This window comes from Pieris brassicae, chromosome Z (genome assembly GCF_905147105.1).
Source record: "Pieris brassicae chromosome Z, ilPieBrab1.1, whole genome shotgun sequence".
Lineage (NCBI taxonomy): Eukaryota > Metazoa > Arthropoda > Insecta > Lepidoptera > Pieridae > Pieris > Pieris brassicae.
Window position 1 is genome coordinate 8,151,766 of NC_059680.1, and position 25,151 is coordinate 8,176,916.

Below are 25,151 nucleotides of genomic sequence, written 5' to 3' on the forward strand. Positions count from 1 at the left end.
ATGTACTCGCCGGAGAAGATGAAGTCCGGTGGGGGTCTCATGGCACCCCCGGGCTGCTTCCCTGGTCGGTACAGCCCAACGTACCGCACCTCTGACCCGCGGCGATGTGTACCCAACCCTTCGGTGAGTTTCTTTTCTATTCATTTCAGATATAAAGTAATAACCCACTCGGTCAAACAACACCAAGGACACAACAGAACAAACACACATTCCCATTTGCTGCGCGTTTATGTCTAATGTATGCTTGCTGCAATGCGATTTATGGAGCTCCATTTACATGTGTACGATAAGCGAATTTGTTAATTTTCCCCATTGCATAGTTTTCAATGTTATTAAAATATTCGGTAAAAACTAAGTATACACAAAATTAAAATAATACACATTTTAAGGTCACCCACGTTTAAAAGTAAAAGTACGCGTTACTAGAACGACAATTATTCAAATATTAATTTATTTACAAAAAAGTGGATTTATCGATAAAAGTTCATCATTCCTATAACCATATAGTCATCATTACTTTGAAAGCGTCGGATAATTTTATTTTTGATAAAAGTTAAACGATACAACTTTTGTGGTTATCACCGACGGTAGAAATCGCGACGGCTGCAGCAATGAAATCCCGACGGGTGCGCACTTTTATTGAAGTTAAATGGTTCTTTTTATACTTTTATAGGATTGTAAAAGAGTATTCTGTTAAAGATGGTTATTGATGAAAGAGAATTTTATAAAAGTAAAATAACTATACATAAGATTCATAATACCTATTTATCTTAATCAACTAAAGTCATCTATCTATAGTTCAGCAATGTACGGAAAAGTGATTAATTCTTCTTGTTATTAATACAATTAATATGAGTACAGCTTTAGTTAACAAATTTAAAAAAATACTGAATTTCATCCGTAGGCCGTCGGCTACGGAAAAGCGTTTGCTACGCGTAGCGTCGCTGCTACGTAATTTGTAGCCAGCCACTTTGAAAGTTTTATAAAAAGTAGTTAAACATATTCGTACATATTATTATATATTTTAATATAAACAGTTGGCCAATGATCGTTTGTATACATCGACTATGAATCAAACATTGAAAGCTATGCTTAGGGACTATATTAATAGACTTCATTCACAGGTTACACTACATTCTTGGATGAAAGTGGAGATTCGAGTCTCCAGTTCACACCTCAACTCACACAATCTTGACACAATATGCACATTCATTCGCACAGTTAACTACGTATTAATATTTTCATAACCTGATAATTATACTATATTTAAAACTTCAGTTTACTACAAAAAATAAATCTTAAATTCATAACAGAGCATGTTTAATATTTCATCTAAAAATCTGTATCATTTAAAACACACATAATTTTCCTATGTTTCATTACTAAATCTGTTAAGAAATGTTTGCTAGAATTAAATTTCGAAAACATTACAGATTTATCATGAAGTAACCATGTAAAAACTTGACAAAAAAGTTTCATTATTATTTTTTAAGCTTTCATGCTTTACATAGAGATCGCAACAAAAAAGACATGAAAAAACAATATCTGATAATCGCTCGCTACGAGTAGTTCTATGTAAAACATGCTTTATGGCAACATAAATAAAGTTGAACTGAAACAGCAAATGACATTACTTGTAAAAGAACGGAATGCTGTAGCATTCATCATCGGATTTTTAGGCTGTTCCGTCCATCACTTCAACACCTGGTGTTTCACTTTAGCCACTTAAGAGTACCTATTACCCGTGCACCGCCACTTTACGGAACAAGTTGCGAGGTATTTCTAAAACGATACCGTTGCGATAAAGGTATTTCCAAGACCTAGAAGTACGTCAACAAAAAAAATTGAATTATCAATATACCGGCCCTTAGCTACCAGCTATCTAACAATTTTCTTATAATCGTTGGATAATTAATCGTTTGTTAAAAAAGCCTTAATGTAAGCCTATGTACTATTAGAAATACTAATAGGTGAAATAAAAAACGACATTTATGACCTGTTGTCTAAGGAGATTGAAAACGAAATTTTTTCTATAAAATTTCAAATGGCCAAAATGGTATAATAAACGCTACTGACGGCGAAATATATATAGGAAAGTTATTGAAGTACTTACACAAAACAAACTTCTATGGCATTCTTATGAGAATAAGCAAGAGAGATCAATCCTCATCATGGCAAAAACAGTTGCACTCTACATGTGAACCGCATAATACTACCGAAAAAACTTAAAATTAAAGCTAAACTGGTGTGTAGAGTGGAAGTCTGGCCCTTTAAAACGAGCAAGCTCATACCTCACTGTAAAAGGTGCCAGGCCAGCCAGGTGTGTGAAGTGCACAGGTAAAAATTTAACAAAAGACACTGGTTCTACTGCGGAAGATCTCTTCCTGCAAGCTATAGAGTGCGTACCATTGTAAAAGAATGCAAGCAATTAACTAACTCATAATGCAAAACATCCTAACAGCTTTGCAAAAGGAGGTAGTTCTGTATTCATTGAAAAAAAATATTCAACACCATGAATATTTTAAAATCATAGAAATAGAAATCCAAGCTGTAGGTGTGTTAATTAAAACCAAACGATAAACGTAATACTACCTAGGTAACACTGAAAATGTTTAGAAAATGAAAAATGGCTTAATGTAGAAAGTTGTCGATACTTTTATTGTTTTTCGAAATAATTTCGTTCCTCTCTACATATCGTCGCATTCGATGGAATCACTGAGAAAAGTAGTGGGCCCATTCTTCCTCAGGGGTCTGTTGCATTGAAAATACCAACTGTCCACGTATTTCCTTAGAAAACATTAGTAAAGAGAGCGGAATTTTTTCTCAATATACACGTTTCAACATAGTGAAGGAAACTACATGAGTGAGATATGGAATAACAATGAACAAAATGTGATGAAGATAACATTGGTAATACTTCACGAGGCGTAAAATTTTATATCCAAAAAACATCGCTAGAATTTAATTCTGGAGTATCACAAGGAAGTTTTTTAGGGCCACTTCTGTACTTCATGTACACATGTGACAAATCACAATTCACTGATTGGATAGTTAAGTGGCGAATAAACCAGAAACGTACGAAATCTATTCCTGTCCATTTTACTAATCAATTCATTATTTATTACCGATCCGAAAATTTCATATGCTCACACGCATAAATAGTTGGGAACCCTAGATACCAAATTGGGATAGAAAGTACACATGAAAAAGAAAATATATGAATTAGATATAAGATACAAACAAATGTACTGGCTAAAAGGAAGGCAATAGTCCCTGCCAAAACATAGCCAATTACTTCTTTATTAACAAGTTATATTGCATGTGGGACATATGGCATATAACTTTGGGGCTGTATCTTGGATATAGATAAAGCCTCCGATAGAGTTTGGCATAGGGCGCTTCTTTAGAAACTACCGTCATACGGTTGGCCGATGTTTTATGCCGGTGGCTGGCAAATATTCTTGTAGGAGGTAGCATAAATTCCTAGTTGATGGAGCGTGATCCAATCCTAGACCCATCAATGGAGGTGTTTTACTTTTAACACACTATTTAAAATTGCTTCATAAAATTTTCTCTTTTATTTAACAAGGACTTATTTTGATAAAAGGTATTATCTTCTCTATAAAACTTTAAGTAAAACCAGAGGATTGATGACCGACCATGTTACTTTTTTAAAATTTTGATATTATAAATATAAAAGTAAATACTTGTGATAACCTATTTCTATAAGGAATAAACTGTTCTTTAACTTGATTGTCTTTTTAACTACCTTTTTTTTGCAGTTTTAAAATCAATAATTTGGTTATAAAATTCTAAAATAATTGTTACCATCAGTTGATGCAGCGCACGCTACGAAAGCTGAAGCAATAAGTAAATATTTCTCATTGTTGCTCTGTGGACGTACCAGGTTATATTTAGAATTGAGCAACTAGTTATTGAGAGTAATGCTATATTCGACTACCGCGTAAAAGAATTTTCATATAGCGGTAACATATGACACTCGCATATTGCGTGGCTTTCTCATATTGGTGACTGAATTTTAAACATCGGTTTAGTAAATCCATAGTTTACCTCTACAAATATACAAACTTGTCATCTTTATAATATTAGTAATGAATTAATTGAATTGAGTTTTGTCAGTAAGTTATCTGATATTATTATATTTTTTTTTTAAATTAACGGATATCTTTTATAACTAATATAACTATGATTGATACAATTGTCGGTGTCTTGCCACCTTCACAGAACTGAACGCAGTATACAAATTGTTAGATAAAAAGGACTATCAAAATTGTGAAATTTAAAACTGTAATAGAATTTAAAACCGCAGAGTTAAAACTCGTTTTGTTGTTTTATTACTTAACCTTCATGTTACAAGCCACAACATTATATATTCACAATCTCGTAATATAAAAACGTTTTTCAAAAAGATAAATGTATTCCGTTAAGCCTCTTTTAAAAATCGCCATTATCTCTGTATCTGAAATTCAATACGAAACCAAACCGCAGATTTTTACTGACAGAGTAAATGAAATAAGTAACGTCATTATCCGAAATTAAGCGGAAATTAACACGTGCGCAAACCGTCTGCTTAACAAATAAAACAAAACAGCTACATATAGCTCGATAGCTATACCCTGTAATATAGAAGCAAATCTCACGTATAGGCACAAGGTTTTATTGCATTTCTGCTTTGGATCAACAACCATCTCTTTTTGACGTATAGCGTATTTTGCAACACAGAATGAGACAGGTAGAGTGAGCCGGTGCTATCTTGTTTTATTCATGGAGGCGAGAAGCACAGTGTACTGTGAGACAGGCACATGGAGGATTATTCACGAGAAGGAAGGACAAACGATGCCTCTCATGACCGACTGCAAACAAAACATAGACGAGGGTGAGCGGCCACGGACGATTGTTATTCGACTTATATATATATCGAGTCTACGTTCATAAAAGGAATGATTATTATAATAAAAAGAAAATGCATGTATTGAAACCTTTGATCTGCAAATAAACTTCTATTCGGTACAAAGGATTCTTTTATCCTATTTCAGATTATTGTTGGATCTTTTTAAATGTATCGTTATGTAGATCTTGATAAATAATTTAAAATGTTTTGGTATAAATCTACATTACATTAAAATTATTATTTTATTATACTATTTAAAAAAATATATAAACCACTTATTATTAGAATAGTATAATGTTTATAATAATAACGACTATAAACAAAATAAAATTTAAAAATATTATAAAATAATGAGAAAATATATTTTATGCTCATTGTAAAAACAAATGCTTTTTATATTAAAAACAATATAGTCTAAGTTTTGCAAATATGCTTCAAAAAGTTTTTTTTCTAGTTTTATTATTTTCAAGCTTTCTGCCGTGATCCTAGGGACGCGTAACCCGATATATCTGCGTTTGATTCCTGGCGAAACATTATTTTATTTATTAGATTTTTCCGCATACTTAATTATAAAAGCTCCTTATCGGTTCTTCGTTTTATATTGATATCTATCTCGTATCTTGTCATTTATAATTTACAACCAGACCTCGTTCTCTATTTAAGTGAAATTAATTTCATCTTTATATTCCTCATATTTATTTTCGGATAAAATTCAGCGCTGAGTATGAAGCCCGTAAGTCAAAATCCAATACTTCCAATACGAGTACTTAGCGCTAAGACTCGAGTCTGAATCTTTAAATCCTAGGCACACTAAGACATCAACGACATTTTAAAGACAACGGATAAATTCCTTTTATTTTTTTTATATTGATAATTGTCCGCTAGATACTGTATATGTAATTAGGAATTTTCAACACTTATTGATGCACAGTATGTATATACATACTCTGCATCTTCTACCGCATTTACCACCGAGACTGTTGAGAGGTGTTGTTTGGATTAATACGCACGTCGAGGAGAATACGATTTTCCATCCGTATCACCTCGACGTCCGCCGTCCCACAACTGAGCGCTTTTTACTAAACACCATTTTAATCGCCAATACGTTCACCTTGAAACGTATTTATTATACAATAACTACCCATGTTAAATTATAAAAAACCAAATTACACAGTTGCACAACTCGTACAAATGTCATAATTATAAGTTACCAGTATTGGATAAACAAGAACGTTTATAATGCAGCATGATTGATAGTTTTCTAGTAAGCATTTCTTAATAAAGAATACGAGGTGACATATGAGTGGGCAGAAAACTAACAATTTGGTTAACGTTACACACTCAATTATGAGTTAACTGCACCACAAGTTAACTCGGAATGTGTCGCTAACTAGGACTTAAATATTCAGTGACCCGCCGTATTGTGTGGCGGTGGCGTTCGCTGCTCGAGGCCCGGAAATAAGCTCAAATTGTTTGAATTGGTACCTCTATTGTGTCATATCTTTTCATTGCATAAATTATAATTATTAAAAAAATTGTATTATTCTCCAAAGCGAGCAACACTCATTATACTCCACCCCATCTTATACTTTCAGTCGAAGATTCTCTGAAAAATTTACTGAAATTTTTGTTCCGGTTAATTTATAAAACTGGCTTAAGAGATATTAAAGAGTGGTTGTTATAGTTAAAGAATTTACTTATGAAAACTTTCTAATCTAAATTGACTAAACACAATAATTAAACAAACTTTAGAAATACCAGCTTACCAGTAAGTATGTACAGGTTCGTATTTCCTAAAAGCATGTACATGTCCTGGTTGTATAGTTAAAGTATTAACTTTAACTTAAAAGCACAATAGTAGTCGAGAGGCACTACAAGAAGAAGAAATACCAGCTTACCAGTAATTATATGATACAGATTCACTTTGCATGTGATCTATCAATGAGATATCATTAATCTTCTGGAAACTTCCATAAACATCCATTCGCAACTAAATAAAAAAAATATCTGTTGGAATTTAGTAAGACATCTGCGCAAGCATTATACTAGTAAAAATACTCTGTGATTTAGAACCGAATCGCTAAAGAATCAGCGTTTTCTTTAACATGTTTTTCATAATGATGATGAGCAACGTAGTGTGAGCTCCATGTACGTAACTTCAAGTGATTTTCATACTTTGGCCACAACTGTGCGTCACCAGAACTGTTGAGGGCATTTCCTTTTTCCTTAGTGTCTGTTTGGGGATGTGGTTGGACTGGCTTCGACAAGAGTGTTCGATCCATTATTCAAGCATTTCTGCACAGATTTTAAAGTTTTCTTGAGCCAAGTAGGGGATTAGTCCTCAGTGAACATATCGCTGTTTGAGCCAACTGCGTTTAAGTATTTGTCATGTGATATTGCGTACATCAACAGATTTAAAGCAATTTTGTGCTACCGAGGTCTAGATTTGAAATTCTCATATTGTTATTAGTATTCTCTAGTATAGTTGACCTGTTGTTACATTAATAATTCTTATTGAGCTAAATCAGAACACAGGTATGATATTAAAATTATATTCTCCGTTTCATATGTAGGCTACGGTTCGTGATTACATAAATTACTTCTAACCTGATATAGATCAAATTTACTTAGTTTTTGTATGACATTTTGTATAAAAACGTTTATGCTCGATGTCAAGTGAAATAAACTCACACATTTAAGTAAGTAAGTATTATGACAAGCATAAATGATCTCATAATGAAAGATTTATTTTGTTGAAATCATTTTAAACTCATTACACAGCTATCTCCCAACCTTTACGATGTCTGACATCCTAAAAGATGGAAGTGCGCCGTAACAAGGATATATAGAATTTAACTAACATTAAAGTTAATGTGTAAGTGCGACGGTAAAAGTTTTGCGGCCTTATTACTAATCATGATAGAAAATACGTATTTATATTTGTCTTAGATGTTCTACGCGCCAGTTTCAAATCGTGCCTGTAATTTGTCGTGTCAAGTGTTGGGAATACGCTGAAAGTTTCCTATATACAGTTCCCAAAACCTGTTAAGCTCCGAGAGTCTAGCATTTTAATAACTAAGAGTACGACGTCGGTGCTCCGTAAACTTGAAATTAACTTGGTGCCCACGGGAGGGATATGCACTATACTATGAATACGGCTTCAGCCTCTATTGTTACTCGGTATAATAAGGTTCTACGTATGTACCTCTGTTCCCTGCAATAGATTTTCCGTTTCTCCCTTGCGATTAAATTTCATAAGCATGTAAATACCGCCTTCCCTCTGCTATTATTTGACCTATCAGAGAAATATGCCTAATATACTATACTAACCGGTCTTCACAAATCAGGAAAAGTGAAGAACAAATTAATACTAATTGTTATTTGCTCTTCGAACAGGAATCGAACCGATGGCGTCACGATATCTATCTAAAACCAATTTGTGATCAAATATTCAAAATAGAATTCATAAAACGAAAGAATATTAAATAAAAATGTAGAAAATAATTCAAAGCTTGAAAATCACAGAGCCGTGGTGCGGTTGCATATTATCGTATCAACATTTTATGGTTGAATTTATGCGTGCAATCATTTTTATGATTGGCCCGCGATGGAAACTCATAACCTGTCGGCTTGGTCGGAATCCGAGACGATCGATTGCTTTAGACTTACAGTTGTCTACTTTACGTACGAACGTCTTTTTTATTTAAAAAAGCGTTTGGCTCGAATCAATATTTATATAGGCAACTTTAAAAAAAAATATGTTGACTGTATTTTATTTACGATACCAATATTTTTGTCTGTTTTTCATCTGTATCTAATTGATTACATAATATATTATGTTCACTCTGAAAAATTGGTTTATTATAACTACGAATGTAATTAAAATCTATTTACATTATGAAATAACGTCAGTTTAAAAAAAAACCGTTAACGGCCCAACGGTAAAAATATTATTTATTTCTGATGAAAATATTTTGGTTTGGTGTCAAAAGTTTAGTAAATACTTAAATTTTCTTGAGAATTGTCATTAGCCAACCCTTTTGAATGTACAAGCGGTATCGATTGGGGCCGTGCGGCAGTAAATTGGCGGTGTCATTTTGGGTTATTACCGTCGTTGTTTTACTTGTCCCAGGTTGCCAGCACATGTTGGTTCACATGGCTAGTCACGTACCTGGATAAACGGGTATTTTATATATTGATTTGTAATGTATAGTCGAAGTAAGTAATGGTTAAAGCATGTGTTCGCGTTCTTAGGGGCGAGGTTAAGTATGTAAAACTAAAGACTAGTCAAATGACATAGAAAATACAATCAATCTTGGAACTGTCTAGTCAGACAAACCTCGCTATTTTGAGATACGTTTTACATTTTCACCCTCTCACCCGGGCTTGAATGACAACGAAATGTCAAAACAAACTTATAGTTTTGAGAAGTTCTCGTATTGGAACGTCGGTTTATTGTAACTCTTCCTTTTCACGTAAACGTTCATTCAGAGTATTTTTCGTGCAGTTGAAGTGAGAAAAAAATTAAGATAAAATTATTAAGTATTTAAAAAAAACGGTTTTGGGCGATTGCGACTTAACATCTATTTTAATAAAAATACTTATCCACATAAACTACAATAGAATACACTTTCGTAAATTTAATAGATTAAAGGACAGGATTTCTATTAATCAAAAGAAATGTAAAATGTATATTTTCCACTTCAAATTTAAAGTACCAATTTCTTGACTGCATCGGTTATAACAGCAATGAGTAAAATAGAGCCTTGATGTTTCAACCCTCCAGCTATGTGTTGAGGGATACAGGCTTTTCCTTATGTCGAGCGTCAACCCTTCTATCAATAAATTTCACGAAAATAAACCTTAATGCACTTAAAATAAGGCATTCTTTGGAATGAACGTCATTGTGTTTCTTTAAGGCGGTTCTTAAACCACCAAAGATTTATTCGGTTCAAATTATTCTCATTATCTACATCGCCATAATAAAGGCATAATTATTCATTCTATATAAACTCGGCAACATATTTCGAAAGAACTCTCGAAGTAAATGTGTTCGATACTTTTTGGGGGTCTTGCAGAAGTGGTCGTTTGTCAATTTCATAAGCATTTTCTTTATTTTTTTTGCGGATCTTCTTGTTTTTAAAATTATTTTATAGTATACGGTATGTACATAAAGTGTGTATTCTTCTATTATTTATTTACATGTTAGTAATTGTAGTATATATAGATATAACTTAGGATGATGATTTTGTCATGAAATATCTATTAATATTCCTAGTAATAAAATAATACCAATACTTACTGACACTTATATAGTCAGTAAAGAAACGAACAATACGACGAAGACTTACATCGCCAAAGTCGCGAGTAGAACTTGTTTTAAATAAAGTCGACATTGTTAATTTTAGGTTAGGTATACGTAAATAATTTAGCAATAGTAATCATAGGTCTTGGTTCTAGGGTGCCTAATAATTATTTCTATTGTAAATTTTTGATTTGTTACGCCAACTATCTTCACTGCAAATTGCACAGTTGTGCACTTGTTTGTGAGCTGTATAGAATTATAAATGCCACTTTTCTACATAACTTGGCACGATAAAATAAATAACAACCTTCATAATAATCGAGTTATATGCCTTAAAATAACGTTTTAAATCCTTGGAGTGTCATTTTTCTATTTATTTTGGTAATTACTCCTCAAAGGCAAGGTAATCAGCCTGTTCTTACGCCGGTATTTTGAGTTTTAGACAGGTTTAGTTTCCTCATGATATTTTTACTTACCTTATAGTAAGTTTTCATTAGTGTATCGTTTCGCGCGGCAATTTTTATTGTCCAATAGCAATAGGATATCCGATCGCAAGTTTTGTAAACGACTTTGTAGAATCTCTCAATGTTGTTGTTGTGAAATTGTCTCAATATCCGGAACACAGAGTTAATTGGAGTTCAAACAATCTCAAAACTTCAATAACGCTAATTATGCTATACGCAATTTTTTAGCACTACCTGGTAGAGGTAAGTACTGTAAACTTTATATTTATTTGATAATAATAATAATCTTTATTTTAGACAGGTTTGTAATTGGTAGATTTTCCTTAAAATCAAAATAATACGTTAAATTTTTGTCTGATACGCTTGGTAAAATCACAATTCAAATCGAATAAAATCGAAACCTCGAGTTATATTAGTAATGTAAGTTCACGTTTATATATTGTGTTAAATAAGTTTATAAAACTTATATTTTATATATCTGCACTTTCCTAATCGTATGAGACAAATATTTCTAACAAGAAAGAGGTGAAATCTAATATTATTTTAAACTTTTAAGAGTTTTCTTTTAGCAAAATTCCAGTTATAATATTGTTTGCCCGGTAATGTTCTACCAGGGAAGAAAGTGTGTGGTGCAACGTAGGTTCTGGTAGATTCTTCTTTTACTGAAATATCTTCTTCATCAATCGTAATAATGAATCATTTTTAATAGTTTAATATTCTGGTACCTGTTGTGAATATGATGGTGTGATTAGAATTCATTGAGTGGTTGTAATTAGTAACACGTGCTAGTGGTCACCACTCGGTAACCGTTTGGGGAAAGAATCGTTTCCGGTAAAGTGCACGCGATTTCACCACCGTCACTCATGGCAGTGGTAACAAATTTTGTATGATTTACTTTGATTTATTATCTTATATCTTAAATAAAATCTAGCATATATCATAAATTAATTTTTGGTTCTAGCTAAGATGTGTAAACAACTTTAGTGTCCTTGTTTGTAAGACAAACAAAATGTGTTACAAATTCAAATTATACAAAACAATAATCCACATTGTCGTAGTAGTTGTGTCAGTTATTTTTTCCTGACTGTCTCGAATCGGGTTACCTAAAAACATTTTGTTGGAGACCAGTTCAAAGATTGACTTATAAAATTGATCTGTTATAGAAAAATATTCTTATTCTAAGCCCAAAAAGCCTACCTACCTTCATTTCCCTAGTGTCACTTTAAATTTTCGCAGCAGCTTCTATTACAATTTAAGACATGTTTATAAACAAACCCGTTATTTCATATCAAAGTTTTTCATTATATATAACTTTTCCAAGATTTATATCTTATTCAGTCTGAATTCTAACCGCTCGTGAACCAGAGAATAAACTTCAAACGACAGCATGTCAATAAAGCCAATAAACTCATCGCAACTTCTTAAGTAGGACGAGAACACAATTTATCGATTTAAGAAGGCCTCTGCTACCCCATACGTCACTTTACAACAGATATTGATAGTCGGTGACAGCCACCTTACTGACGTCCCCTACATCAGCTTAAGACGCTAAACTTTACCAACTGAAATCCCGAGTTAATACATTCAACCTTATAACAGTGGTATAAGGTATAATATATATATTTGTGTTGGAAATATAACTTTGCGGGCTCAAGACCAACTTACACAACATCCAAGAAAATATTTTCTTGATAAAACGAACTGAGGTTCACGCGATACTAAGCTTAGGTGGATTTTCTGCTCTCTTTTACAGATCTTCTTTTCATAAATGTCGAGTTCTGTTGCAAGTGTTACTTGAAGGTAAAGTTGTTTTGATTTGAAATAGTAATTTGGTTTATAGAAAATTATTATCGCTATCAATTTCTAACGTAAAGTTCCATTATTTTGGCAACTTAGAACACATTCACCAAATCGCTACAGACAATCATTTTTATATAAAACTATAGATTTGAAATATATCGTTTAATTTGCTTTAAAGGGTACAGTTATTTACGCATGAAATATGTATACAAATAATACAATCAAAATCTAATAAAATAACTCGGGTACATAGTAAAGTGAAATATTAATTGGAATCAAAGCACAAACCAACAGTTTGCTATTCCTGATTTATACGTTCACCGGAACGGAAGTTTATAGTTAAACAAGATGGCGGACGCCGGGTCACGTGACCACAGGATTCACCCCGGCTTCCGGCACTCATTCACAAACATGTCAAGTGTATTGCTGGTAGTTAGATAATTATCGGCGTCATTACTTCCACCCCTTATGATTTTATGAGTTTTATATTATAGCGGTGCATCTGTTATGATTCCGCTATGACGTGTAATCAGTGTTGTGCAGCGGTAATAATATTGCACTTAGTCTACTTACACATTAAACCCCTTTATATTTTGTTGGATTTTTTTCTCATTAAATATTAATATAATAAAATAAACACAAAAAACCATTTTTACGTCTTGAATTTGTATACTTACATCAAATAAATATACGGACGGTTTTCTAAATTTACACACTTTAAATACATAGTGTACACTGTGCCACAGCGTAAATACCTGCTTCGAGCCCTCAAAATGGTGTTTATGTTTTATTAAACGATTTAAATGTAGACTATATGCTTTTTTGGATCTACATAGCATAGAATCTAAAGGTACTAGATTCGATGCCTGGGAAAACAATTGTCGTTTCAAGTTCATTGTCGGAACAAAACTGCGTTGTCATCTGCGTGTATGAAACATTCTCGAATGGGTCAATATGTATAAATACACTGAATGAGACTCAAGTTCCTTATACGTAACAATTTTTTAGTACAATGAAAAATGGGAAATAATTTTAATTTTATTTTTTATTGGTGAATATTATTCGACACAAGAAAGATATTTGATTTACCTAATGAAAACATTTTTCATTAATACAATCGACACAATATTTCCCCTAGTAATAGTACTTATCATCAACTGTAACGATAAAATTGTGACTTTAGTAAAATATAATACTCATTAAACCAACACAAAGCCCAAATAAGTAAGTAACGTACGTCCTGCAAATACATCAGTCACTCTACATTCATAATATTAGATAGGTACCAGACTTTAACAAATTGAAAATTTTCTTCATTTTGTTTGACAGCCAGTCCAACAGTTATTTTTTTTTATTATCGAAACGTTAAGTCAGATAATAAATGATATATGAATATGATTTTTAAATTTAACTATCAAACCTAAATGACGAAGTAGAAGAAAGATATATTTAGAATTTATGTGGATTTCTAGAATGGCCCTTTTAATATTGCAACGTAAATATTATACAATGAATGAAGTACTGAAATTAGTAAATAAAGTAAATCTTAGATCCTAAAGTATTTTTTGAAATCATATAACAAAATGTGCTGTAGATCTCATATAAAGATAATTTAAACAAATCAATATTTCTAGGAAATTAAATCCAATGCCACAATGCAATAATTGTTAAAAATTAATCACCGTAACATTTGACCACTGGCCCCAGCTCCCCTCAAAGGACACAATAAAAAGCCGCCAAAACGCCTCTGTGTCTGGCTGTCAGTCCGTCTGTGTCAATCAATTAGACTAGCGTAGAGCGCACACTGGCACGCAGCGTCAAATCTGAGACCCCGCCCTATATTGATCAGGCCCGCCCTGTTGCGCTGAAATTCGTTGAGCGCGTTTGCCCCTAATCACTTTGAAGCAAGATCTCTCGCTATGCGTAGCCCGTAGTGGTACTATGAATGCCTGTCTGAAAAAAATGTATTTTGTAAAATACCAAAAATATATACTAATGAAGATTAAATACTTGATAATTTACTCGTGTTGTTACGGATTGATCATTGTAAAGCCAAAGGTACGCGCCACCGTTCCAGCGTCCTTAAACATCTAAGTATTTCTTTTCCCGCCCTTTATTTATGATCTGTCTCATAATGGACTTTTATTATTGTTACGAGAAGCTTCACTTAAGGGTATTCGCTAATTTTTGGTCTCCATTAAGTGAATAAGTAACCGTTTCCATCTTCCCCCTAAGATCTTTCCTGCTAGGTAACGAACCCATCGGCAATAACAGTTAACGTTTAAGGGTTATTGCTACAGCTACAAAACCACTAATGCGATGTTATATTAAACTTGCAATGTAGCTATTCTGAGGTTACCATTTCCGTTGGCTATTTCTATTAATACAAACTATGTAGGTATTCAGTGTAGCTAATAATAATAATTTATACGATTAATGAACATTTCGTAAACAAATTTAAAATTTTAGTAATTAAACTTAAAATAATAGTAAGAATTCATATTATGTATTATGTTCCATAAAAATCCTCAGATTTTTGTATCTATTTCATGATCATTTAGGCAATCTAATAAGCAAGTAGGTGAACGCCTCCTGTGCCAGACACACGCCATCGACTTTTTGGGTGTAAGGCTAGTCGGTTCCCTCATGATGTTTTCCTTCACCGTTCGAACGAATGTTAAATGCGTATATAGGAAGAAAGTACATTGACGCACAGCCGGTGATCGAACCTACGACCTAAGGAGGATCTGAGGAGATTCTCACGCTGGAGCCACGAGGTCAACACTGCTCACTATTATACATGTGTATAATATAAATAATATTTGAATCGAGTCTATATTTCTCTATGTTGTTAACACAATAACATAAAAAAAAGTATTAAAATGTTTATTAAAATAAAAAAAAGGCTTTCCGTATCCATCGACAGAGTGCACTCCAATAATCTATTCACAAAATCCAGCTCCCATTTGAGTCTTTTACTGGGCCCCTGCAATCTCCCTAAGCCTCGATAACGTACACTCCCCTAAAACTCCTCTTCGAAACATTAAATACAATATCTTTAAATTGCTTCTAAGTACCGCCACCCTCATCGGATATTTTTATCGTCATTACCATAATCTTTGGCTAGTTGTCTCATTCATTCTCTAATCATTGTCTGTTTTTGTCTCGTTCTATCAAAGCCTTAAGTCTCTGGCAAATTTAAGGCTCATTCTCTCATGATTTAAGCAAGATTGTTCGGAGTTCTTGAGTACTTCAGATACGATTATGTCGTTGTAATTGCGGGAAATGAACGTGAGTGCTTTTTACAACTGAAATATCGTGTGAAGCTTTACAGGTGGCAACCATTTACACTTATTATACGACAATTAAACTTTCTTCGTCCATAAAAATTAACTCTATAAATATAGCATACCTTAGAAGTCTAGATAAAGTTTATTTACAAAAATTTACAACCAATAAAAAACTTATACCTAAATTATTATTATTAAACACAACAAAATTTTAATTCATGTAATATATAAATACTACACTACATAAGGACTTAGTCGAGAAATTAAAAAAAATGTTTTTGATCGTAATATAACCAAAAAAAAAAATTATTTGAAGAGATCATTAAAAATTCATAATTTAGCCAATACGAGTGTGTTCAGGAGTTAAAATGCCATCTACCTTTCTCCTTTCCAGCTATTTGCAAATAATCTGCATACGACTAGAAATTCTGTATTGAACCAATATATTTAAATAACAAATATATAGATAGTATCTATTTACAAAAATTCCGGAACATGACTGTAATGGTAGCTTACGACCAACAACTATAAGAAGCAAACCTGCCTCCTCATAGTTAAATAACGTTGCTCCTGAGTAAGTGTTAGTATTGAAAAAATATTTCATAGGGAGTTTACAATATAATCTAGCAAGCCATAGATACTCTTACGTAATTTTCTGAAAACAAACGTTCAAAAGTATGGAGCGAGCTAGTAGACTACAGCAGGTTATGGCGGGTGGCAGGGCCGGCCCACCCTTATTTAGTCACACCATTTAACAGGCGCGGCAAAGGGCTAAGAATTAATTATTAATGCGACTAGGAGTGGAGTCGTGCGGAAGATGTCACAACCATCTCTGGACTCTCATATTTTAAGAGCTCGAAATACAACTTGAATTAAAATTGCGTAACTGGGAACTTTATAAATATCAAAATTAGTAAAACATTGTATACATATTATACTAAGATTTGTCTTTTGAGAAAAATCGAAGCGAAACAAATGTTCTATTGTTCATGTAAAAGTGAAATGCATTTGTATGAAACTTGAAATACCTGGCTTATCTGCTACATATTATATACGAATTAGACATTGGAATAAAAACGTGCAAATTAAGAATCAATGTGAAATTAAAAAACGATAATTGAATAAATTGCCCATGTACTACAATTAACAATAAATATTAAAAACTACCAGTTAATTAATTCAAATCACATCGATACTTGATACATAAACAAACTTCTACCTTCAAATTGCTATAATTTTATAATGATAGATGGAACAAAATTTATTCGCTCAGAATCATATAATGTAAGTGTTAGGAGTTCAATGTAAGATTAATAAATAAAACAGGTTGTATAGAGATGGGGGCTCTCATTCATCAATTAGTCTGAATTCCTATTAGGTATACCGTAGTACACAAGTGACTACGAGTCCTTCATGTGACTTTTGCTATCACACAGTGCATTTTGTTCCTGATGCTTTTTTGTCTTAGTGTCAGACTATTTCGTATCATGAAGGAATTGAAAGCAGGCAAATAATAATCACAAGACCTGACTGCAATGCCGTGACTCCCAAAGCCTTATACCGCGTGAATTCTATATGTATTTTTACATATAGAAAAGAGAATAATTATTAAGATCTTTCCTATGAACCACATTATTTTGTTATTGTATACACATACTTGAAAATCTATGCATGTATGTAGGTGGTTCGATAAATCTACAACGTATTAGTAGCTGTATTTAATCTATGACAAAGACACGGTATAAAGCTAAGACACATCACAGATGTGTCCTACTTCTGGCGCGAGCTGTTTGCATCCGTATAATAGTTACACTCGTTGTGTACGACATAAAGGAAGTGTTAACAATCCTACACGTACATCATTATTTCGCTTTTGATGCATATCCACGTTTAAGTAAAATTATCTTACGGCAAAATGTAAACTTGCAACACTTCCAAATATGAACTAAACTTATGTATATTTAAGTTTTACCACATCATTTATTAACAGTAAAAAACGCTATACATTGTGTATCCTCAATTATTTATCTTTAAGTAACTCGGTTTAGTTTCGTATTACACGTTTTTTAAATGTATAAGAAATGGTGTAATAAAAACAGACGTTATATTTCAATTTGATTTGCTGATGATTTATGGAACCGGTTTTACAATTAGATAAACAATTTAAAATTACCACTGTACCAACACCATGAACCCTATCTTCAAAGGTAAACTAAATATCCTTCGAAATTGCTTTTAATAGCCATCTATAAAATCATATTTTGATAAATATATAATCTTACAATACATACAAAACATCAGCACTAAATTAAAAGTATAAGATTATAATAAATTTATAATTTTTACCCTATCTAAATCTATTTTCTTTTCAGAGTCGAATACTCGAAGACGCATCGTTGATGTGCAATTCCTGGTCACCAAGACATAACGTAAGTAATATAGATATAAACTTAAACAAATTAATATTATAGACATTTTTTGCACTGCGATGGCGCTTGCGATTATCTTTGGCCAAAGATATTATTGTTAATCTATTATTTTCTCAAAGGTAAGTGTATAACAATCCACTACTAATCCACATTGAACAACGTAACATTCTTATTTTATGTCTAAATTATTAAAAGATACTATATATACTACTGTATATATTAATGAAAAAAATTAGATCGATGTAAATATTGAAATATTTTCGTGAATTTCAAAGAGAACACAGGTCATCACATCAAGGAAACTTGGAAATTCATACGTGTAATAAGTTTAATGAAACGATGACAGAGCTTGTTGACATATAATCTGGTGGCGTTATCGTTCTACAAGCCGTGTTTTATTTAAAATCAAAAAACTGAAATTTAGTATATTCATTTTGAAATTGTATATTTTTTATTATAAATTCTATACGTTTATCGCATTACAATATCATGTAAACAATACGTAATAGGTTTAAAGTTAACCTTTGTATAAATGAGTTGACATTTCGCTGACCGAGTTTGTTACACAGTTATCGAAAAATAAAATATAAAGAAAGGAAATGAACACTGGAATTGTAGCAATTGTATTATTGACATATCACGATATGTTACGAGTCTGAAAACATTATATAAAAATAATTGTGTTAAAGCATTCACGAAGTTATTAAGTGGTAATCGAAAATGACGTGGATTAAAACGAGTAATAAAGGACGTATGAATTTTCGATACAATTAAGAATGTCAATGTTCACCTGAAAGCTGTATAATTTAAGTACAATTATTTTCATTTCAAAAATAAACGTCTGATTATTTAATTAAAAGATTTATGGCATTTTAAAACTGTTGGTACTAATATAATTCTAGATTTCAACAACTTATGTTTAAGAGTTGTAGTTAGTTAAATGGAGTTTTGGAGAGTCTCTACCTATAAGTAATAAGCGGTTTACTTATATTGATTACAATTTTACTTATTAATTTTTAGTATGGTACAAATAGAACACAGCAATTATAACTCATTCGTCAAAAAATATTTTTCTAATAAATAAACACAGAACATAGTTGAATATTAAAAATATAGCATTTTCACGGATACGATCGGTAAATGAATGTTTCCAAAAGTATCGATAGGAAAATGAAATTTGATATATGTACCATTTCACGTTCAGTGTTTCCTAATTTTCATTACAACATTTATTTTTCCTGTAAAATAATCTGAGTAAGACCAACGAGATTGCGAAGACCGTAAAGGTTCAAAGGCTTTAATTTAATTAACTTTTAATAACTTTGAGTAACTAAATAACAGGAACGTAATTAAATTCATGAAATATTATAATATGCAGTATGCCGCTCTATCCGGCTAATCGTGTGCAAAGGCCCCCACTGGGTTTTACATCTCTGTGACACATGATACCGACATCACGAGGCACAGATGTATCAAGGGATCAGGAGTTGTCGCCAGTTAACCCTTAAATGAGAACGTTGATGAGTAATAATAGTAATGGATTATTTGAGTAGTACCAGGTTGGTAAGCGCTTTGTTCTGCGTCATGCGGCAATTGTGTATGTACTTATTTTGTTGTATAACGAAGTCTATATAATGCAATCTAATCAGTCAAAATCTAAAGGTATGGTTTATATTATGATATACTGTGACCTAATAATAAACATTCCATTCATAAATAAGCTTCGGAAACTTATTTCTAGGATAGGCTAAAGAAAAGCAACGCAATTCAAAAGGGCCCTCAATTTAAATTAAATCCTTTAATATAATTTACGAATAATCATTACATAACACACAAAACACTCGACAAAGACACTTAATGCTGTAATTTCACGCCCAATTCGCTGGCACGCGCACATCAGTTCAAATTATATTGTAACTCGCATCGGAACGGGGCCGATTTGTTTAGCAATTACAATTAGACGGTCGGCTCCCGGGGCAACTCTTGTAACGCGATGCTAATGATTCGTGAAGGGTAGCAACAAACTTTTATTTCTCACGCTCGATTGTCCTTTTGTATAGGGATTACGGATGACAGCAATTCACACTTAAAACTTAAGAGGTGGGATTGAATTGATCAAGTGTTATGGTAGGGTTAAGTGATTATTATTCATTGTTTAACGATATCTACGATTTTTGAAGTGCTTAGTAACAAGTCTTACAAATTTACCACAGCTGTTTAAATAATTTGATCATTTAATCGTTAATGTTTAAGAACACGCATTGAACTTAAGAAATGACGCGTTTTTTTCATACAAACTAAGATCTCCAGCATTATTATGCTGACAGATACGATTAAAAATGTTTGAGCCAACTTAGGTTTTTTATAACCCTCACACATAATCTTATTCCGTATAGTCAAATCCTTTACCACTAAACAAAACAGGACTTTCCAAACTTTTCCCGAAGCAAAGCCCCTTATTCCGTGGGTAGCACCGGTAAATCGAAATGCGGAAGTATCGCTTTAAAAGTGTTCCACTATAAACCGCCTGTTTGAAAGTCAGTTCGCGCACGAAGCATCCGTCCAGAGCGGCTGAGGAGTACCAGAAGGCGAAATAACGAGTTTCTCCGTAACACGAGGTCAGAGTCACTCATAAATAATGTAAAGTAATCCGGGAAAAACCCCTGTCCGCGGCCCGTTGGTTGATCCGCCATGACTATTTGATGTTGACTACGTATTACGTCTTGCAAATTAGTAGTGCCCGTTTGAACTAGCTTTTTCGGTTGTACAGTGAGTATTAATTTAATTTTGGTTCGTTTAATCTCATAGTTTTGTAACACAAATTCATGTTGATTTAAAAATGATGAACCTCGTGTAAATGTTATTTCAATATAGAATGGTTGTTAGTTTAGTCTATTTCGCTGACTGTAAAGAATATTTAATAAAACTAATTTTCAAAGATACTTGAAAATTTTGAAAGAATTTTCGCATCCGACTTTATAAACCCGTAAATATGAACTTTGAAATCATTATTTCATGAACTAATTACTCACCAGGGTGACATATTCAGTGGTCTCAATGACGGACTGTTGAGTAGAGCGGAAGCACTAGCAGCAGTGGACATCAGCAAGCATCAATCAGGTCCTCAGCCTGGACCTCCGCTACCGCAACTCAAGCATGATATGGTCTATCACCACGGAGTTGGTGGTCCTCCTCCGCATAACACCCGACCGCATCAGGTATAAAAGTTCCTTTTTATTCCTAGATCTTGTAGAGCATTTTTTTCTTATTAGCATCATCTTCTTGTTAATCAAACCAAAACATCTAGAAAGACGAAATATTGTTACATTCGTTTAACACATAACAACGTGTTTCTACGCAAGCTAAAAAGCATTGTGTTTAACAAGTCAGTGGTTCAAGTAGCTTATAAGACTTTGATACCGTTGTAAGACTATTAGTTAATACTTATTAACGGAAAGAATACGTCAAAAAAACACACTTCATCTAAAAGTAAGGCTTTTAGAATGGAGCATTAATACAATGAATACTAGATTTTACGCAATAAAATTCCCCTATTCCATGACTCGCGAGAAATCCATACCAATCATTTCAATCGAATTTCAAGAATATAAAACTAAGGCATAGTAATAAAATTGTTGTAAACTGGAAGGCAGTGTACCCATTGAGAAACATAAATAATAATAATAAAGGTAAATGCATTTCTGTATGCCCCATACCTTGGAAAATCTTTTAGTCTTCCTATATCGGTAACCGGCGAGGGTTGGTTCCTTAGGGAATATAGGGGCGAAGTCGGGAGAGCTGTAACATGTAAGAAATATATGCGCACCGTTATAAAAATGAGGTAATTTTATGCACTATTCGATGTAATGTAGTCGATTGTATAGCAACCCCTCCTTTGAGCCATATTGTACACATGTAGGAGAAGTCATGTTTTGCAATCATAACAGCATCATCTGTTCAATTTCGTTTAATTCATATTAACGTTGCAAATTGTTTTGCTGATATGCTTTATTAAACAGGGGATATAATCCTTCGATTTTTATTGTTTATTTCACGACAGATCGATGCATTAACGCTATACTTCTTATGCATTTTATTTGTTACTTTGATTATACGAATTAAAAAGTGATGTTCTTAAGAAAGACTTAAAAGATACAAAGCCTTTTAGTACATATAGAGCTTTATCCCTTCAAAGTTTTCGTTTCTTTCCCTCCGCTATAGGGAGGCCACGTAATGTGTACTTTATGGCACAAGAAAACCTAAACGCGAGTCGTTTGGAATCAAACGTCAAACATTTTAATCTTGGCAATGTGTGGGGATATAAAGATGTTCTTTTTCTATTTGTGAACATAGCGAACGATACCAATTCTATTATATATAATATTATTATTTTAGAAATATATAACGAATTGATGTTTTATAAATAAAATAAATTATTACGAACAGAATAAATTATTATGTTTCTACCTCATACCATTAGTGAAGAAAAATATATTTGTACTAATATTAAATGAGTATTTAAAATTAATGTGTTAATTGGTTCGTCAAAAATAGAATTTAATTGCAGAATATGTAAATTTTATTATTGGCGAACAATAAATTAATATAATTAGTGGGACGTCTCGTAATTAATATTAATAACACGTACTGTAAAACAACTATACTACAAGATATAGTGAGCGTGTTTTACTGTACTTATAAAATAAAGTAAATAGTGAGTAAAATTAAACATAAAACGTAAACTTCAAAGGGGAGTTACGAGTTTATGCCCGTGGGATTACACGGCATATGAGCGTTTTTACTCGCAAGCAATTGTCACTGAAATCACTTGGGAGGTGGTGCAAGGGTCGATCTTATCGCCACATATTTTTTTTTACCATACTGTATTTTAAAACAACATGCAATATTATCACAGGTATTATTAGGCAACATTTTAATCTAGACTGAACAATTACTAAGCAACCTTGATAAGAGTGGAATTATTATCGAATTTTTTACGTATTGATACACGCTCAGCACTTTTACACATTCAGTAAACTAATATTAATTGAAGTATTAGCAATTGATTATGATGTACTTTATTAAATTTCACAAAAAACTTAAGTTATAAATACGATACTTAATAGTAGGATGTGAGATAGTTACTTTTATAAGCATTAAAACTACTTAAGTTTATCGTACAACGGTAGATGATCACAACAGAGCAAATCAAAAAATATAAGGCACGAGTATCGCTTGTAACATTCCGTGTAGCACGCAGTCTGATGTCCGCGTAATTGTGATCTACTGTTCCCAGAAGAATCGGTACCTACTGCACCGAAAATGCCACCCCTGCACCTAGAAAATTGTTAGTGAGACTTATGGCATGTTTCGGCTTCCGTTAGTTTTTCTAACCGGCCCGGGTTTGTGTTTTCCTATACAATTCTATACTCTTTAAATATTACCAAAATAAATGCTACAAAAATGTTTGAAACGTATTATTTCTAATTTTGTTACGTGACTGATACTACTGGCGCAGTATTATTACATTGGTTTTTACTTAATTAAAATCAATACTGGATGCACAAACATTCTTTTCTACGAATGAATTTTGATACTTCAAACATCCATTTTAGTCACAAAGCCGGTCAACAACGTAAGCATATTGGTAAAACACTCGCATCCAATCAACGTCACAACAGACTCACCCCCTTTGCAAAAAAACAAGTGTTTGCACTCATAAAGAATGAGAGCAAATCTGTGCACAATGATTATTGTTTATGTTTCCATATCACCCACGAGTAGAGCCTATTGTATTCCCTGCTTTGTATTCAAAATAAACGATAAAATTGCCATGAACGATAAGTTGTATTCATGGTAGGTATTTATTTAACTGTATATTTATGTCTTAGACATTAATTAATATCTTCATTAGTTGTGGTGTAGGCAGTACCATAAACCAATTACAAAAGCCTTTCTTCTCGCAGATGGGACACCATGGCATGGAGGGATTAGACATGCTTGAACCCGGATCTGCAACATCTATGACGACCCTTGCTCCGATGGGAGAAGGAGCACCACCACATCACCAATTACACGGCTACGGTGCCATGAATCACGTTATGAATCATCACCATCACACAGGTGGCCTGGCTCATGCTCCACCAGCACATTTAGTACACCCCGGTGCTGCATTGCATCCTGATACTGATACAGACCCGCGCGAGCTTGAAGCTTTTGCTGAAAGATTTAAACAGCGTCGTATTAAACTTGGCGTAACGCAAGCTGACGTTGGCAAAGCTTTAGCTAACTTAAAGCTACCTGGTGTTGGTGCACTATCACAAAGTACAATATGTAGATTTGAAAGTTTAACGCTGAGTCACAATAACATGATAGCCTTAAAACCTATACTACAAGCTTGGTTAGAGGAGGCTGAAGCCCAAGCAAAAAATAAGAGAAGAGATCCGGATGCCCCGAGTGTCTTACCGGCCGGTGAAAAGAAGCGAAAGAGAACATCTATAGCCGCGCCAGAAAAGAGAAGCCTCGAAGCGTATTTTGCCGTACAACCGAGACCATCTGGTGAGAAAATAGCAGCTATTGCGGAAAAGTTAGATCTTAAAAAGAACGTCGTCCGAGTTTGGTTCTGTAATCAACGGCAAAAACAGAAACGTATGAAGTTCGCAGCCCAACACTGACCGTCGGGAGGCGGCGCTGCTCTACTCTATCCAGGAACTGGATACGGGTACTGAGTAGCCAACCGCTCCTACGTTAGCCTAGGTCACGGCTAAAACCGCCGCTCTTGGGGCTCATGAGTGCTGAGAGTATCCTGTCGTAAGCAATAATATTATCTCGTTTCCAACTCGTTCTTTTGATATCCTTAAAAAAAATCTCAATTATAACTCGTTGTACATATTGCTACAGATTATGGTTTCCCTTAACGACTCTTATATTTTCAAATCACAGGGTACTTCA

General features: G+C 33.2%; 1 protein-coding gene across 3 annotated transcripts; it reads left to right on the top strand.

Moving 5' to 3' along the window:
• LOC123718705 (inhibitory POU protein) lies at positions 1 to 24,874 on the top strand. 3 transcript variants are annotated; one of them, XM_045675432.1, is made up of 4 exons: positions 1 to 123; positions 18,144 to 18,200; positions 21,236 to 21,418; positions 24,152 to 24,874. In XM_045675432.1, exons 1-4 carry the CDS (start codon positions 1 to 3, stop codon positions 24,872 to 24,874), a joined length of 1,086 nt encoding a protein of 361 aa, XP_045531388.1. The 3 variants fall into 3 exon arrangements, with proteins under 3 accessions (XP_045531388.1, XP_045531389.1, XP_045531390.1); XM_045675433.1 differs by having other exon boundaries at positions 19 to 123; positions 24,167 to 24,874; XM_045675434.1 differs by lacking the exon at positions 18,144 to 18,200 and having other exon boundaries at positions 19 to 123.
• Positions 24,875 to 25,151: the final 277 nt, after the last annotated feature.